Below are 17,277 nucleotides of genomic sequence, written 5' to 3'. Positions count from 1 at the left end.
AAATTTAACAATTTTATCAAACATTTTTTTTCATGTTCAATATGAATTTTTGAACTAAAAAAGTGACTATTCCATTTATTTGGAAAACACGTCTTTCTTGGGTGGGAAATTCAATTATTTTGGTAAAAAATTAATCTTTTACAGCAATTCATTCCTTTGGTTGACGATTTACCATTTTCATTAAAAAACATTTTTTTGGTCGAAAGTTAAACTAATTTCTTGAAAATCCTTTACTTTAAATAAATGTTATTCACTGAATTTTTAAGGATTTCGGGGATTTCATAATATTTAAGGGATTTATAGGATTTCAAAAAATATAATGACATTTCTATGGATTTTTAAGTTCATTCTTCAAAAATTTAAATTTTGTTTAAACATTTTTGAAATATCAAAACAATTTTTTTATCTTTGGAAAAATTCTTAATCTCCTAAATATTTTTTGAAATTCTGAATTATTTCTAAAATAAGAAAAAAATGCCTTTAAATATTTCAGATTTCTTTTCGAAACTTTTGAAATGTTCTGAAATATTTCTGAATATTCTCTTAAAATTATAAAAAAAATAACTTAAAGTTTTTTTACAAATACAAAAAAAAATAAACAAATTTCAAAGAATTGAACTTGATAACATTTTTTTAAATTGTTTCAAAGAATTTCGTGGGCTTTCAAGAAACATTAATAAAGGATTTTTAATAAGTATAGAAAATATCAAATTAATGATAGGATGGAAATTATAAAAAAAAAAGGAAATAAATCATCCTTTCTTTTCTTACAACTTTTTTATTTCGGGTGCTTAATTTAAATAGAAACCTTTTAGAATATGTTGTTCAAATCTGATCGTTATAATCTTTGTTTTAAAGAATTTTGTAGTGTAACTTAAATTTAAATAAAATTTGTAAATTAATTTATTTCTTACAGCTTCTGCTGTGCCCATGTTGTGCTTGATTGGTGTATCCTACGTTGATCACAATCGAGTTATGGCCGTCACTTTTATGACAATTGGAGGCACCTGTATCGGAGGAATGTACTGCGGATTTCTTGCAAATCACATAGACATTGCACCAAATTTTGCCGGAACCCTAGTGTCTATTACGAACTTTTTTGCAACAATTCCCGGACTAACGATTCCAATAGTTGTTGGAAAGCTCACCGAAGGAAACGTAAGTCGAATAAGATAATTATGATTTAACCCTCAAAGTCCATACATGGTAAAAATTACGATAAAGTGCATTGTGGGTGTTACATACCCCAGCGTATTTAATCATGTATTTTTTAACCCCCATTGAATATTTTGTCACAATAAAATTATCCGATATAGTTTAAGGTACCTTTTATTAGTTAGATATGACTTTATAGCCATTTATTTATTTTAAGTTTGTTAAAAAAAATTATTGAAAAAAGTGAAAAAATGGGGTTTTTACTTAAAAATTCATAACTCACGAAATTTTAATTATTTTAGCCTGAAAATGTATGAATATACTTTTGAAATAGTGTACTTTCATAAAAAAATATTGCAACGTGGGTGCTTTCAAAAAAGATATTTATTTGAATAGTTGGAAGGTAAATTTTATGATAAAATGATGAATCAGATTTTTTGCTTTTAAATCGATTTATTATAAAAATTGAGGAACTTTGACATGTAATACTATAAAAATACAAGCCATCTACAAAGAAAAAGTATGAAATAATAAAAAAAATATATATATATTTTACTTCATATGATATACTTACGTTATAAAGTAAACAAAAATCAATAAAATATCAAACAAAAAAATTCTAAAAAATTACTTTTTCACTCACTAAGTGCACACTGGGTGTTACCTACCCCACGATTTTTTTACCTCCACTTCCAACAGCCACTGCTTGTAGACTGACGCTTGACATAGTATGCTAAACGACTTTACTTGCAGTTAGTGTCTCGAACTAAAGCTAGATGGCGACACTTACTCAATTTTTTCGAATTAAGTATGGTTTATAAGAGTGTGAAAATTGCTTGGGGTAACTGACACCCACAGTGCACTTTAAGGGTTAAATAAACTTAAAAAAATACAAAACAAATTAAAAGTTTCTTAAAAAGACTGATCTGCGAACAAAATTAAAAAAAAAGTTTAAAACTATAAAAATCATTAAAACTCTTACAAATCAACATTTATTTTCTACTTTGAAATTTAATATATTTACATTATTGGATTCCATATGAGAATAAAATCACTTTTCTATTTACAGTCGACATCTGAAGCCTGGAGAGTAATTTTCTTCATAACAGTAGCATTTTACCTCGTTGAAATGCTAATTTACACGATGTTTGGAACAGGGAAAGAACAACCGTGGAATAATGTTAACTCTGCAGAAGTTCATCTGGAAGAAGCTTCTGAGCAAACAGTACCACTAAAAGAAAAAAACACGAATGGAAAAGTCGTTTCCTACAAAAATTGAATGTTTCAATGTTCAGAGATTGGATATTATCTATGAGAACTTACTCAATAGTAATTTATCTTTGATTCCTTCACAGAACTGAAAGTTATTCAACACGTACTTAAGTATTTATTATTAGGCTTAGGGATCGCCAGAGGCTGTCTGTTGATTTTCAAACTTACAGGTTGTCTAGAAACTACGTTACCACTTTGAAAAAAGGATTAAAATTCAAATGTATTTTAGAAAATTCGTTGTTTTTGCTTGAAAATTCAAGTATATTGTGCAAAATTAAACTTTTACGTAGAAAATTCGTTTTTTATCATTATTTAAAATTGATTCTCTTGTATACAAATTTTATTATTCTACTGATATTTTCTAGTTAAAATTGATCAATTTAGTTGAAAATATTTATAAACGAAAAAAATATCAACTGGAAATTAATCAAATAAAATTCGCACTATCACTTGCACTGTCCAAACTATTTAGTTGAAGAATTATATAATTTGTTGAAAATTCGTTTTTTTTTAATACGAACTTATCTGTTTTGGTTTAAAATGAAATTATTAAATTGAATAATTTTTAACTGAACAATTCTTAAATTAAAAATTCAATCTTTTTCTTTTTAAATAGTTTAAACATCCTTGAAAAGCTTCAAAATTTTATTTCAAAATCTTGAGAAATCTAGAAGTTGTTTTAAATTGGTTTTAAATTTAAAATTATTTTGAAAATTTTTTCAGAACTTCTAAATATCTGTCAAAATTAATTGAATTTATTGTACAATTTTCAGAGAATTATGGAAATTTTAGAAAATGTCTTTATGATTTGGATACATAAATAACAATTGAACATTTATTATTTGTAGGCGAAATTTCAGTAATTTTAAGAAATATGCAGAAGTTTTTAAAAGATTCAAAGTTAATGTAAAACTTGAAATGATACCCTAATTTCAAAAAAAATATAGATTTTCGCAGATTTTAAACAAAAAAATTAGATACTTTTGAAAAACTGTGAAAGGCTTGAAAAGAATAAAAACATTTTCTTACGATTCATAGGAAAATTAAAAATAATTTTTCATTTTGAAACATTATTTTAAGTAATTATTTAAAAAGTTTTTCAAAGATTTTAACGATTCCAGGCTTTCCATGTCAAACAATTCAATTAAAGATTCTTTACTTTTAAATACTTGGTTTCAATTTACTTGTCTTAAATAAAAATTCAAATATTGCGAAATATTCAATAATTAATCTTTTTTTTAGATCTTTTTTTTAAATTTTCAATCACACGTTCACATTCGTTTGATGACTAAAACTTTCAAATTGAAACCGTTTAAGTTTTAACGTTAAAATATGAAAATTCTTAAATTTTGAACTGATTTAAAATTGTAAGCTAAATAATAGCATAATTGCAAAACATAACAATTCAATTAATTATTTAAAAAGTGTTGAAATCGAACGTGGGCAGATTTTTCTTCTACAAATTTGCAAAATCCCAATGAAGAAAAACATTGACGGTCATTTCTTGATTTTTCCCGGTTTCAAAAATTATATATACATATATATATTATATTATATATATTACATACAAATTATATCATTCTACTGATATTTTCTAGATAAAATTGATCTATTTAGTTACAAATATTTATAAACGAAAAAAATATTAGCTAGAAATTAATCAACTAAAATTCGTACTACCACTTGCTCTCTTCAAACTATTTAGTTGACAAATTATATAATTTGTTGAAAATTCGGCTTTTTAAATACGAATTTATCTGTTTTGGTTTAAAATGGAATTATTTTGTTGAAAATTCAATAATTTTGATAAAAAGTCATACTTTTTGGTTTGAAAATTCATATTTTTAGTGGAAAAGTCAACACATTGGTTAAAAGTTGAACTCCTTTCTTTAACAATAATTTTGTTGGTTGAAAATTCACAATTTTAGTTTTTTTTTTATAATTAAATTCTTGTTACTGAAATTTTTTTTATTTCAAATGATTTGTTGAAAATTCATATTTCTAGGTGAAAAATTCCACATCTTGGTTAAAGATTAAACTACTTTCTTAAAAGTTTATTTTTTTGAGTTGTAGATTCACAATTTTAGTAGCAGTTAAAATTAATATAATTAATATAATAATAAAATTATAAATATATCATTTTATAAAATTTATTTCAATTAATGATAGTAATATTAAATTTATAATTTAAATTGTTAATACAATAAAATCAAATGAATACTAATCAATAAAAAATGTAATATAAATCTATACAGAATAAAATAAAATATTATTATATAATGAAAATATTAAACATATTAAAAAAATAGATTCTGATAATATAACATAATTAAGTTATAGTTAATAAAGTAAAGATATTCGTTTTTTTCCTTTCTTAAAAATAAAATTTTTAAACTAAATATGTAACTATTTTTTTGAAAATTTACTCTCTTGTTGAAAATACACATTCTAGGGTCTAAATTCCACTGTTTTGTACAAAACCCGCTCTTTTTTTACTTGAAAATTCAAGTATATGGTACAAAATTAAACTTTTATGTACATAATTCGTTTTATTATTATTCAAAACTGAGTATCTCATATAAAGATTGCATTATTTCACTGATATTTTCTAGTTTGGAAAATTTACTATCAAGTTAAAAATTTTTATATCTAGAAATTAATCAAATAAAATTCGGACTAAGATCACTAGAACCTTCCAAACTATTTAGTTGAACAATTATGAAATTTTACAAAAATTCGATTTTTTTCACGAATTTATCTGCTTCGGTTCAAAATTAAATTTTTTTGTTCGAAATACAATAATTTTTTAAAAAATCACACTTTTTTGGTTGAAAATTCACAATTTTAGTTGAAAATTCGTTTTTTTCTTTGTTAAAAATCAAGTTTTTAAACTGAAAATTTAACTATTTTGTTGAAAATTCACATTCTCGGGCCTAAAATTCAACTGTCTTGTAGAAAATTCATTTTTTGTTTGTTGAAAATTCAACAATATGGTAGAAAATTCGAGTATATGGTACACAATTAAACTTTTATGTAGAAAATTCGTTTTTTTTTCTTCATTTAAATTTAAGTTTCTTCTATACAAATTTAATTAATGCATTGATATTTTATAGTTCAAAAATTTAACAATTTAGTTAAAAAATCTTATTAATAAAAAAAAATCAACTAGAAATTAATCACATAAATTTCGAACTAATATCACTTGCACTGTCCAAACTGTTTAGTTTAAAAATTATGTAATCAGTTGAAAATTAGTTTTCTTTTTATAAAAACTTAATCTTCTTGATTGAAAATTCAACTATTTTGTTAAGTCATATTTTTTTGTGTGAGAAAGTCAACTGCTTACAAGAAAGTTGAACTACATTGTTGTAAATCCATTTTTTTGTGGAAGATTAATCTCTTCGGTTGAAAATTGAAATATTTTAAAAAATTAATTTTTTAATCTGAAATGCAATTATTTAGTTGGAAATATATTTTTGTTTTTTAAATCGGCTTTTTTTGTTGAATTCAACTGTCTTTTAATACCAATTAAACTTCCTTTTAGTTGAAATATAATTTATAATATTATTCGTTGAGAATTCATCAGTTTTGTAATAGAAATTAATTTTTTTTAGTTTAAAATGAACTTTTTTGTTGAAAATTTAAATTTTTTATTAAAAATGCAAATGTTTTTAGTTGGAGTTTTGTTAAAAACTCAAATCTTTCCTTGAAAATTAATCTCTTTTGGTGGAAGATTAATATTATTTTTTTTGGCTTAAAATTAACTTTTTTGTAACTAAAAATGTAACTATTTCAGTTTTGTTTGAAAATTGTTATTTTTAATTAAAAATTGATCTTTTATAACTGACAATTCTAATGTTTTTTTCCATATATTTTTTTTTCTGTTTGAACGAACTGATTTTCATTTCAAATTAAAATCTGATTAAAATCTACATATTTTATTGAAAATTAATCGCGTTTGGCTAAAAAATCAACGCTTTTATAGAAAATTGGTCATTTTTGCTTGAAAATTCAAGAATTTTGTAGAACATTAACTCTTCATTTTATAACTAATTTTTTTTCGAAAATTCATTATTTTTGTTCCAAAATTCAACGATTTCTTTAAAAATTAAACAGTTTGGTAAAAAATTTAGATTTTTTCTTGAAAAAATAATATTTTCGGGATGAAAATCGAACTGTTTTGTACATAATTCGTCTTTTTTGATCAAACATTAATTTTATTGGTAGAAAATCTACCTCATTCGTAGAAAATTTAAGCTTGGTGTTCGAATTTCGTATTTTTCTAGTTAAAAATTCATTTTTTCATCTGAAAATTAAACTATTCTATTTTTGGTTGTAAAGTTATCCTTTATAAGTTAGAAATTCAATTATTTAGTAAAAAGTTCATGTATTTAAAAAAAATGGTCTTTTTGGTTAAAAAATTAATTTTCTTTGTTGAAAATTAATCTTTATCGTCGAGAAGTCAACTGTTTGCTTGAAAATTCATCTTTCTGGTTTAATTCAACTAGTTGAAAAATCATATTTATATTGCAAATTAATTTTTGAAACCGAAAATTTGACAATTCCATTTTTGGCTCAAAAAATATATTTTCTAATTGAAAATTCAAATATTTGGTTGAAAATTCATATTTCTTTATTCAAAAATTTTATACTGGGATGATTCAATTACTTTGTTAATAAGTCCTCTTTCTACTGGTTGAAAATTCATATTTTTCGTTCAATTTTTGTTTATCATGAAAATTTAACTCTTCTCTTTTTGAATAAAAATTCAATTTTTTTGTTGCAAAGTTAAATAATTTGTTGAAAGTTCTACTATTAAAAAAAGTCCTTGTTTTATAAAATAAAACTGTTTTGATTAAATTTTAATCTTTTTTTTTCTTTTTTGAAAATTCGACCATTTGGTTGAAAATTTAACTATTTTATCGAAGTGATATTTTTTTATCGTAAATTCAACTGTTTTGTTCAAAATTGATCCTTTTGGATTAAAAATTCATATTTTATGGTAGATAATATTTTAACATTTTGATTAAAGTTTCATCTATAATGTTAAAAATTCGTCTTTTTTGCCTGAAAGCTCAACTATTTAGTTAATTAATGCAATATGTCTGAATTATTAATGAAAAAATTTTTAAACCGGTGACAGCGTCTGTCGATTTCTCAGCTAAATGAGGATAAGTTTGGTAGAGTAGCATCAAATGGGCACTAAACTGACCTTATTTATTTAACCCTCGTCATTTTGCAAAAGTACATTGGACCCCAGTTGTTTCCCATTGTTGGTATAACAATGTGGCCATATTTGAGGCCATAATTTCCAAAATTGTAAAGACATTCAAGGGGCTTCAATCCTTTAGAAATGTCTCTGAAAATGTGAAAAGTATTTATTTTAGAATTAGTTTTTGTAATATTTGACTGCAAAGTCAAAGACTTTGTTTTATTCTTATAAAATGAATTTAACTATGAATTTATGTAAACTTACTTCACGACCATCACTACTTTCGCTTCTTCAAAAGCTTTTTTCAAAGCCATCTGAACCACGCCGTCATTTTGTACAGGACTAAGTGAACAGGTTGCATAAACAACAGTCCCACCCACTGATACCAGTTTTAAAGCATTCCTACAAAATTAATCCATTGTTAATTTGAATAACTGCAGGCTTCACAGTCCCTATGGGATAAAATATAGGGACCAGAAGTTACTTTTTTTACGCTCATAGGGTACTTTTTTCGTGTTCAAAGGGCAAAAAATTAGGGATAAATTCATCAGATTTAAAAACAATGCTAGTTAAATTAAAATGAATTGAAAAAAAAAGTTATTACAAAAAAATGTCATTGATTTCCATATATTTTGAATGAATTTAAATGCATTGAAGGTAAGCGAGAAGAATTGGATAAAATTCATGAAAATTAAGGTAAATTAAAAAAAAACTGAAAAGAGTCTAAGAATATGAAAAAACTTCACTCAATTCAGTAACTTTGAAATGAGCTTCAAAAAATTCAAATTGAGGTTAAAAGACTTCAGTTTCAATTGAGTGAAAACTATTACAGGGTGACCGTTTTAATCGAAGAAATGAATTCCCGGTTTTTTCCAGGTTCGCAAACATTTTTCACAGGCAATGAAATTAAAAAAAATGAAACACTAAACCTAAAAAAAATTCCACTTGAGGTAATAAAAACTGAGCTACAAATGAAAGCACTCAAAGTGGAACTGTTAAATTTTTAACTTTTAAAATTGAAATTTAAAAGTTTTTAATTCAAAAATGTCGTATTAAAATGCTCAATAATTGACGGGTATAAAATTGAAGGTTCAAATATTTTTCAACATAAAAAATATAAATCCACGTTATCATTGTCAATGCTCTCAATTAAAAAATCAATAAATGAACTTTAAAATTTTCAAACTCATATAATTTTGAGGAATTTCAAGCTAGAAACATCAAATATTGAAAAATTGACAAATTTGTATCGAAACGCTTCTTAAATTAGAAATTCAATCATTTTCTTTTTAAATAGTTTAAACATCCTTGAAAAGCTTTAAAATTTTATTTCAAAATCTTGAGAAATCTAGGAGTTGCTTTAAATTTGTTTTAAATTTTAAATAATTTTGGAAACTTTTTCAGAACTTCTAAATACCTGTCAAAATGAATTGAATTTTTTCTACAATTTTCAAACAATCTTGCAAATTTTAGAAAATTTCTTTACAATTTGGAAGTATAAATAACAATTGAAAATTAATTATTTGTAGGCGAAATTTGAGTAATTTTAAGAGATATGTAGAAGTTTTGAAAAAAATTCAAACTTAATGTAAAACTTGAAATGACAGCCTAATATAAAAAATGTAGATTTTCGCAGATTTTAAACAAAAAAATTAAATTCTTTTCAAGAATTGTAAAAGGCTTCAAAAGAATACAAACATTTTCTAACGATTTCTAGGAAAATTAAAAATAATTTTTCATTTTGAAAAATTATTTTAAGAGAATATTTAAAAAGTTTTCCAAAGATTTAAAGCAAATTTTCAAAAAAGATTTAAAAAGATTTTAAGAAAACTTTCTAAAATTTCCATGATAATTTTTAATCTTTTTAAAACTCGTAAATGTCTCTTAAAATTACTAAAATTTTTTCTACAAATTTTCATTTGTAAATTATACATCAAAATTAAAAAATTTCACTTACAAATTAAGCATTTTCCGAAATTTTAACGATTCCAGGTTTTCTATCTCAAAAATTCAGTTAAAGATTCTTTACGTTTAAATATTTGGTTTCAATTTACTTGTCTTAAATAAAAATTCAAATATTGCTAAATATTAAATAATTAACCTTTTTTTTAATTAAAAGTTTCAAATTGAATGGATTAAAAATGTAATATTTTAGACTAAAATAATATTTTAAATTTAATAAAATCCTTTAATTAAGAATATATTATTATGAAGTTATTTTTAAGTTTAAAATAGTTTATAAAATTTCAGTCACACGTTCACATTTGTTTAATGACTAAAATTTTCAAATTAAAATTGTTTAAGTTTTAACGTTCAAATCTGAAAATTCTTAAATTTTGAACTGATTAAAATTAAAAATTTATCTTTTTTATATAAAAATCTTATCATATGGAGAATTAATAATTTTTTCGTGAAAAATTAGTTCCTTTTAATATAAAATTATACAATTATATTTGGGGTTCGAAAATCATCTTTAAATTAAAAATTTAAGCTTAGAAATAACAATTTTCAATGGACAATTTTTAAAGTAGAAAAATTTTGAATAACGCATTGTGAACTAAATTTGGAAAATGTAAGCTTAGAAATAAAAATTTTAAATGGAAAATTTTTAAAGTAGACAAATTTCGAATAACGCATTGTAAGCTAAATAATAGCATAATTGAAAAACATAAAAATTTAACTAATTATTTAAAAACTGTTGAAATCGAACGTGGACAGATTTTTTTTCTACAAATTTGTAAAATTCCCGGTCCAGCAGACGCCCTGTATTGAAAATTAAAAAAAATCCATTAAATTGATCGGCTGGCCGTTTTAATCAAAGAAAAAATGCTATATTTTCAAAATTTCTAAATATTTTTTGAAATTATTCGAATTTTTCTTAAAATTAAACAAAAAATCCTTAAAATCTTCCCTCTCTTTTGAAAATTTTCAAAATATTTAAAATTATTTTGAAATATTTTTAAATATTCCCGTAAAATTAATTTTTCAAAATAAAAAAATCCTTAAAAATTTCCCCAGAAATCTAAGGGACTATTTTTATTAGTTTGAAACATTTCAAAATTCTTAAAAACCTTATTTTTTCGAAATCTTCAAAAATCAACATTAAAAAAAGTAGACATTAGAAAAAGTCGAAATTTTTATAAGTTTAAAATTACTTTAAAATTGTTTCAAAATTTCTGAATATCTCTTAAATCCACGCAATTTTTTTCTAAAATGTTTTGATCTTACAAAATTGTAAAAAATTTCCTTTAAAATCTTCTCCATTCTTTTTCGAAATTTTTCGAATGTTTTGAAACCTTTTTCAATTTTTTCAATTCTTAATTTCTCAAAATAAAAAATCACTTAAAATTTTCTTATGAATCTTGAGAAATGTTTACTATTCTCTTGAAACCTTTCAAAATTCTTAAAAATGTTTCAAATTTGTTTTTTAAATCTTCAAAAATCTATATATTTTGTTTGGAATTTTTAAAAATCTTCTCAAGGTTTCAATAATTTCCCAATATTTTCAAAACTTCTAAGGATTTTCTGAAGCATTTCAGTTTTCCTAAGAAAATTTAAATCCTACAATAATAAAAAAAATTGTTTTACAGTATTCTATATTCTTTCACGGCATATTTTCTAATATTTAAAAATAATTTTTTGTAATAGAGTCTATAAAATTTAAGAAAAAAATACAATTAAACACAAATGGGTCATTTTTTATTATATTTCCTTGCAGAAAATTAAAAAAAATTAACAATAAAGTGTAAGTTTCTACAATTAAAAAATTTGTATAACTTTTTATTCATATTTTTTTACTTTGTTGAAAAACCTACAAGATATTACAAAAACATAGAGCATTTTACATTTTTAAAAGTGGGGTGTTTGAATTAATTTAAAAACTTTTACGTAAATTAATGTAGAATATTACAAATATTTACTAAAAATATTAGATTTCACAAAAGTGAAAATATTGGAAAACTGTACATGAAAATTTGTTGTAATTACTGGTAGTTTATGTTAGAAATATATAACCCTGGTGAAAACAATTTTACAAGAAAGTACGAAAACTAAAACCATTTTCCGGAAAGGGAACTTTTAAATCTCTGAATTATCTTTTTTTTTAGAAAATTCCCTCTTCCAAAGTAAAGATTTGAATTATTTGCAAAAATTGCCTGTCCTGATGTTCAAATAATAATTCTTTACGAAATTCTCTATTCAAAAATTTCCTGTTCCAAATCAGAATTATATTTATTTACATTTCCTATTATGATTAAGAAATATAGTAACTATCTTTTTCTAAAATTCAAAATAAAAAGTTTAAATTTCTGGAAAATTTTTATTTAAAAAAAAAGAATGTTTAAATTAAAACTAATTGCGATTAAAAACAAGGAATTTGCAAAATCTGACCAATTCTAGCTTGTGATAGGAATTTTTTTTTGTAAATTCCTTTCCATAAATCAGAATTAAAATTATTTTTCAAAATTTCTCGCTCCATCGTAAAAATCACCTATTGCAAGGAAAAATTATAATTCTTTAAGGAAACTGCCTGTCCTAAAGTACAAAGAATAATAATAATTATTATATTAATATAAATTATAATTTTTCACGGAAATTTCCTATCCCAACTCAGAATTATAAATCTGTCAAAAAATTTCCTTCCTCAGTCGAAATTATAATTGTTTATCGAAATCCGAAGATTTTCGAAAAAAATTAAAAAGATTTTTGAAAATATTAGATGTGTCGAAAAAAAATCTAGAATATTTTTTACATTTTATTATTTTACAAGTTTTTAACAAATATTAGGAAAAATTCAACTCACTTTAGAACATATATTTAGATCTTTTAGAAGCTTGGAAGAAATTAACAAGTCTTTTTATAAATGTTTGAAAATTTTTTCAAGTTTTAAAATACTTTCAATCTCTTTAAAACTTCTAAAAAAATGAATTTTTTTTAAATGACTGAAATTTTGGTTTCAAATTTAAAAAATACTGATAAATTAAAAAAAAATATTTTAAAAACATTCATATTCTTTTTTCACAACTTTGAAAATCTTTTCAAGTGTTTTAAAATCTTTTTAAATGCCATCTCAAAACTAATATTTAAAAAGAAAAAATCGTTTAAAATTTTCCTAGGAATCAATGCAAAATTCTTTGAAGCTCTTGAAACTTTACAAAATTGTTAAAAAGCTTCTTTTTTTAAACTTTAAAAATCTACATTTTTCGAAAAATTCTTGAAATATTAAAATTAAATTTTGTTTAAAAACGTTTCAAAACGTCTCTACCTTAAAAATATCTTTTAAAATTATTCGTTTTCGAAATTAAAAAAAATGTATTTACATATTTTTAAATATTCTAATTTTTCAAAATGAAAAATCATCATAAATTTCTCTAGAAATCTAGAGAACAATTTTTATTCTCTTGAAGCCTTTGAAAAATGAAAAAGTTTCGTTTTTCCAAATCTTCAAAAATCAACATTAAAAAAATTGAAATCTTTACCAGTTTGAATGATATTGAAAAATTTTAATATCTTCTTTAAAAATATTCTGCATGTTTTTTTCAAAATTTTAGAAAATGTTTTGAAACAAATTCCTGTCCCAAAGTAAAAATTCGAAATCTTTGCGAAAATTTCCATATCGTAAAGTTCAAATAATTATTCTTTAAAATTCCCTGTTCAAGAGTAGAAATTATATTTTTTCATAGGAAATTCCCTGTCATAAATTAAAAATTATATTTATTTATTTAAATCCCACTTATAATCATAATTCTTTCCTAAAATTCCCTGTTCTAACTTGAGATAATTGTCATTTTTCACGTGATTTTATTTAAATATTTCTTTTATTTATTACCTGTCCCAGAAGAAAATTATAAATCTTTGAGAAAATTTCCGGTCTCAACTGAGAATTCGAATTTTTTTAGAAAACTCAAGTCAGATTGACGATTTCTTTATAAATTCCCTTTTCCAATTTAGAATAAGAGCAATAAAATATATGAAATTAATTTTAATTTGCAGCATTCTTTACTGTATAATTATTTAAAAACAATAAATAAATTTTAAAACTCACACTAAAATATCAGTTTGAAGCTCTGGTAGCTTTAACCTTTCCTTAATATAAACACTCTTAAACCAATTGCCGTCATCAGAATGCAAGGAATGCCTGTCATTCGTGCACGGAACGTCAACTAAAATCTGTAAAAATGGTGAGACTTATTTCTTTTGAAATTTTAGCTCTAAAAATCTTAATAATAAAAATACAGGCCTCGGACTCATTTTTTAAATAAAAAATTGCATTAAAAGTGTTTAAAAAATCCAAAAATAGTGTTTAAATAGAGCCATAAAATTTGTTCAAGTATTTTAGTCATTTTCGAACATTAAAGTTCCCCAAACCAAATTAATAGAAACCAATTTAAAAATTGAGTTATTTTTCGTTGAAAGATCATTCTTTTCATTTAAAATGTCTACCAGTAATTTTTTGGTTACAAATTAATCTGTTTTGGTACAAAATTGAATTTTTTAGTCAACAATTTAATCATTTTATTAAAAAGTCGTACTTTTTGGTTTGAAAATTTCTCTCTTTCTGAAGAAACTTCACCTTTTTTATTAAAATGCAACTGTCTTTTTTAAAAAAAAATTATTTTTATGTTATCAAAAAATTATTTTTACTGAAAATTTAACTATTGTGTTTAAAATGCAATGGATTGGTTGAAAATTAACCTGTGTTAGTTAAGGATTCAAGTGTTTTGTTGAAAGTTTGTCTTTGTTGGTTAAATTAAACTATTTTTTTTAATTAAACATATTTTTTGTTAAAATATCAATCATTACATTTTTCGTTGAAAATTCATCTTTTCAGGTGAAAAACTCAATATCTTGGTTTAGAGTTAAAATACATTTTAAAAGTTCATTTTTTTAGTTGAAGATTCACAATTTTAGTTGAAAATTAGTTTTTTCTTTATTCAAAATAAAGATTTTTTTTGCTGCAAATTTAACTATGTTGTTGAAGATTAACTGTATTATTAAAAATTCAAATTATCGGGTTCCAAATTCAACTGTTTCGTATTCAACAATTTGGTAGAAAATTCAAGTATATGGCATATTTTTTTATCGAAAATTTGACTTTTTAGTTAAAAAGTCATATTTTTTGTCAAAATTTAAACTTCTTTGTTGACCTATATTGTTATAAGTTAATTATTCTTTTTTTATTAATCTCTTTGTTTAATAATGAAAATATTTGGTTAAAAATTAATTTTTCGAAACAGAAAATTCACGTCATTTTTAAAAATTCGGCTTTTTTTATTTAAATTAAACTCTATTTTAATATTAAACTCACTTTTATATTAAATATCAGTTTTTTTGGTCAAAAGTTCAACTGCTTTTGTGAAAGTTGAACTAAATTGTTATAAATGAATTATTGTTTTTTTTTTATTAATCTCGTTGGTTAATAATTAAAATATTTGGTTAAAAATTAATTTTTCAAAACAGAAAATTCAACTATTGGGTAGAAAATTCCTGTAATTTTTAAAAATTCGGCTTTTTTTACTTAAATTAAACTGTATTTCAATCAATATTAAACTCACTTTTATTAAAAAATTTTTGTTGAAAATGTAACTTTTCTGGCTAAAAAATGCAACTGTTTTTAGTTGATAAATTGAATCTTTTTTGTTTGAAAATTCTATTACTTGTTTGAAATTTCATCTTTCTTGGCTAAACTGAACTTTTTTTGTTAAAAATTCATCTTTTCGGATTTTAAAATCAAAGGTTTTCTGAAAAAACCACCTTCAAATTTGATAACTTAACTCTTTTGTTGAAAATTAATCACTTTTGGTGAAAAATTCTTCTTTTTTGTTTTGGTTTAAAATTAAGTTTTTTGTTCAAGGAGTATATTTTTAAGCAAAAAATTCAACTGTTTTGTAGAAAATTAATCTTCTTTGCCTTGAAAAATCCACATTATCGTTTTTTTGTTGACTAAAAAAAAGTCTCCCTTGACTGTCAATTCAAATCTTGTCAAAAAATCGTCTTTTTTGTTTTATTATTCATCTTTGTAGATTGAAAAATTGAACTAGGTTGAAAATTCAATTTTTTTTAAAACTTCGTTCCTTCAGCCTAAAAATTCGACTATTTAGTCAATAATTAATTTTTTTCAATTAAACTATTTGGTTGGAAATTATACTATTTAAAAAATTTAATATATTGCGACTTGAAATACTAGGAATATGGAACTTCCTTATGAGTTCATTTTTTGTTGAAAATTTCAAATTTTAGTTGAAAAATATATTTTGTTTGTTTGTTAAAAATTAATGTTTTAAATGAAAATTTTAATATTTTGTTAAAATTTTAAGTGACTAGTAAAAAATTAACTATTTTGTTGGAAAATCGTATTCTTGGGTTCAAAATTCAACTGTTTTTTCAGAAAATTGATCTTTTTTGGATTGAAAATTCCACAATTTCGTTTTTTTTCTTTCTGGACTGAAAAAAACTCTCTTGACTGTAAATTCGACTTTTTTCTTGGAAATTCATCTTTTTTGCTTGAAAATTCAATTTTGTTGTTGTTAAAACTTCGTCTCTTGAGCCTAAAAGTTCAACTATTTGTTTAAAAATTCACCTTTCTTAGATGAAAAATCGACAACTAAAAAGAAACAATATATTTTGACTTAAAAGTTTAGGAATACAATACTTTCTGAAAAGTTCTTTTTTTAAATTCAAAATTGTAGATGAAAATTTTTTTTTATTATTTAAAATGTTTAAATGAAAATTAAACTATTTTCTTACAAAATTTTAAGTGATTAGTTGAAAATTAACTTATTTGTTGAAAATTCACATGTTTAATTCAAGTGTTGTGTAGAAAATTCATTTTTTTAAATTGAAAATTAAGTCTCTTATGTGATAATTTAACTACTCGATTGATCTTTATCAGTTAAATTCAATTATTTTGTTACAAATTTTTAGAAACAAATAAAAATTAATCATATAAAATTTGGTTTAACGATACATCCACTATTTAAACTATTTACACAGAAAAGTAAAAAATAGTGACATTTCTTTTTTTAAAGTGTCAATAGTGTGATCAGTGTCAGTCCAAGGCTTAAAAATAAGGTATTTGAGTGTTTAGAATTGTTTAAAATAAACATACTTTGTTAAAAACATTTTTGTCTTCGATTATTCTCGCGTCGTTTTGAGTAATCAGCAATCTTCCTCCCCATTCGTCCAATGCTGACAAGCATTGTTCGATTACTTCGTGAATCCTTTTTACTCGTTTAGGTAGGACATCGTTCATGACGATCAGGCTGGGAAAAAGTGTTTGTATTGCACAAAAGGATTTTCCTCCGGGAGCTGCACACATATCGAGAATTCTGTCTCCTGGCTGTAAATCGAGAGCTAAAACTGGCAAAACAGATCCTCCATCGAGTAGATAGTAGTCTAAAAATATATAATTTCTCTTTAGATCCCTTAGAATATTTTTAAAGCATAAACAGACTTCACAGCTAAACATTCTCTCAAACGAGGAGAAATAGGGTGATTTTTCACGACAATAAGAGCATAATAGGTAATAAATAATATTTAAAAAAAAAAATTGTAGATACCATACTGCTCAAATTAATTTTCTACCAAAAGAAATTTTGAATTTTAAATCCGAAAGGATAAATTTAAAAAAGTTAGTTTTC

General features: G+C 23.0%; 2 protein-coding genes across 2 annotated transcripts in view; one reads left to right on the top strand and one right to left on the bottom strand.

Moving 5' to 3' along the window:
• Positions 1 to 2,692, top strand: part of LOC117180126 (sialin) — a 30,695-nt gene extending 28,003 nt beyond the window's left edge. The window contains exons 8-9 of the mRNA XM_033372470.1: positions 917 to 1,158; positions 2,225 to 2,692. Coding sequence (XP_033228361.1) covers positions 917 to 1,158; positions 2,225 to 2,434 — 452 coding nt within the window. The 3' untranslated portion in view covers positions 2,435 to 2,692. The remainder of the gene's footprint in view (positions 1 to 916; positions 1,159 to 2,224) is intronic.
• LOC117180125 (5-methylcytosine rRNA methyltransferase NSUN4) overlaps positions 2,269 to 17,277 on the bottom strand; it is a 34,258-nt gene continuing 19,249 nt past the window's right edge. The window contains exons 4-8 of the mRNA XM_033372469.1: positions 16,746 to 17,032; positions 13,683 to 13,807; positions 7,904 to 8,041; positions 7,640 to 7,786; positions 2,269 to 2,386 (exon numbers count right to left, since the gene is read on the bottom strand). Coding sequence (XP_033228360.1) covers positions 7,645 to 7,786; positions 7,904 to 8,041; positions 13,683 to 13,807; positions 16,746 to 17,032 — 692 coding nt within the window. The 3' untranslated portion in view covers positions 2,269 to 2,386; positions 7,640 to 7,644. The remainder of the gene's footprint in view (positions 2,387 to 7,639; positions 7,787 to 7,903; positions 8,042 to 13,682; positions 13,808 to 16,745; positions 17,033 to 17,277) is intronic.

Source organism: Belonocnema kinseyi, chromosome 9, assembly GCF_010883055.1.
Source record: "Belonocnema kinseyi isolate 2016_QV_RU_SX_M_011 chromosome 9, B_treatae_v1, whole genome shotgun sequence".
Taxonomy (NCBI): Eukaryota; Metazoa; Arthropoda; class Insecta; order Hymenoptera; family Cynipidae; genus Belonocnema; species Belonocnema kinseyi.
This window is presented reverse-complemented; position numbering and strand designations above follow the sequence as displayed.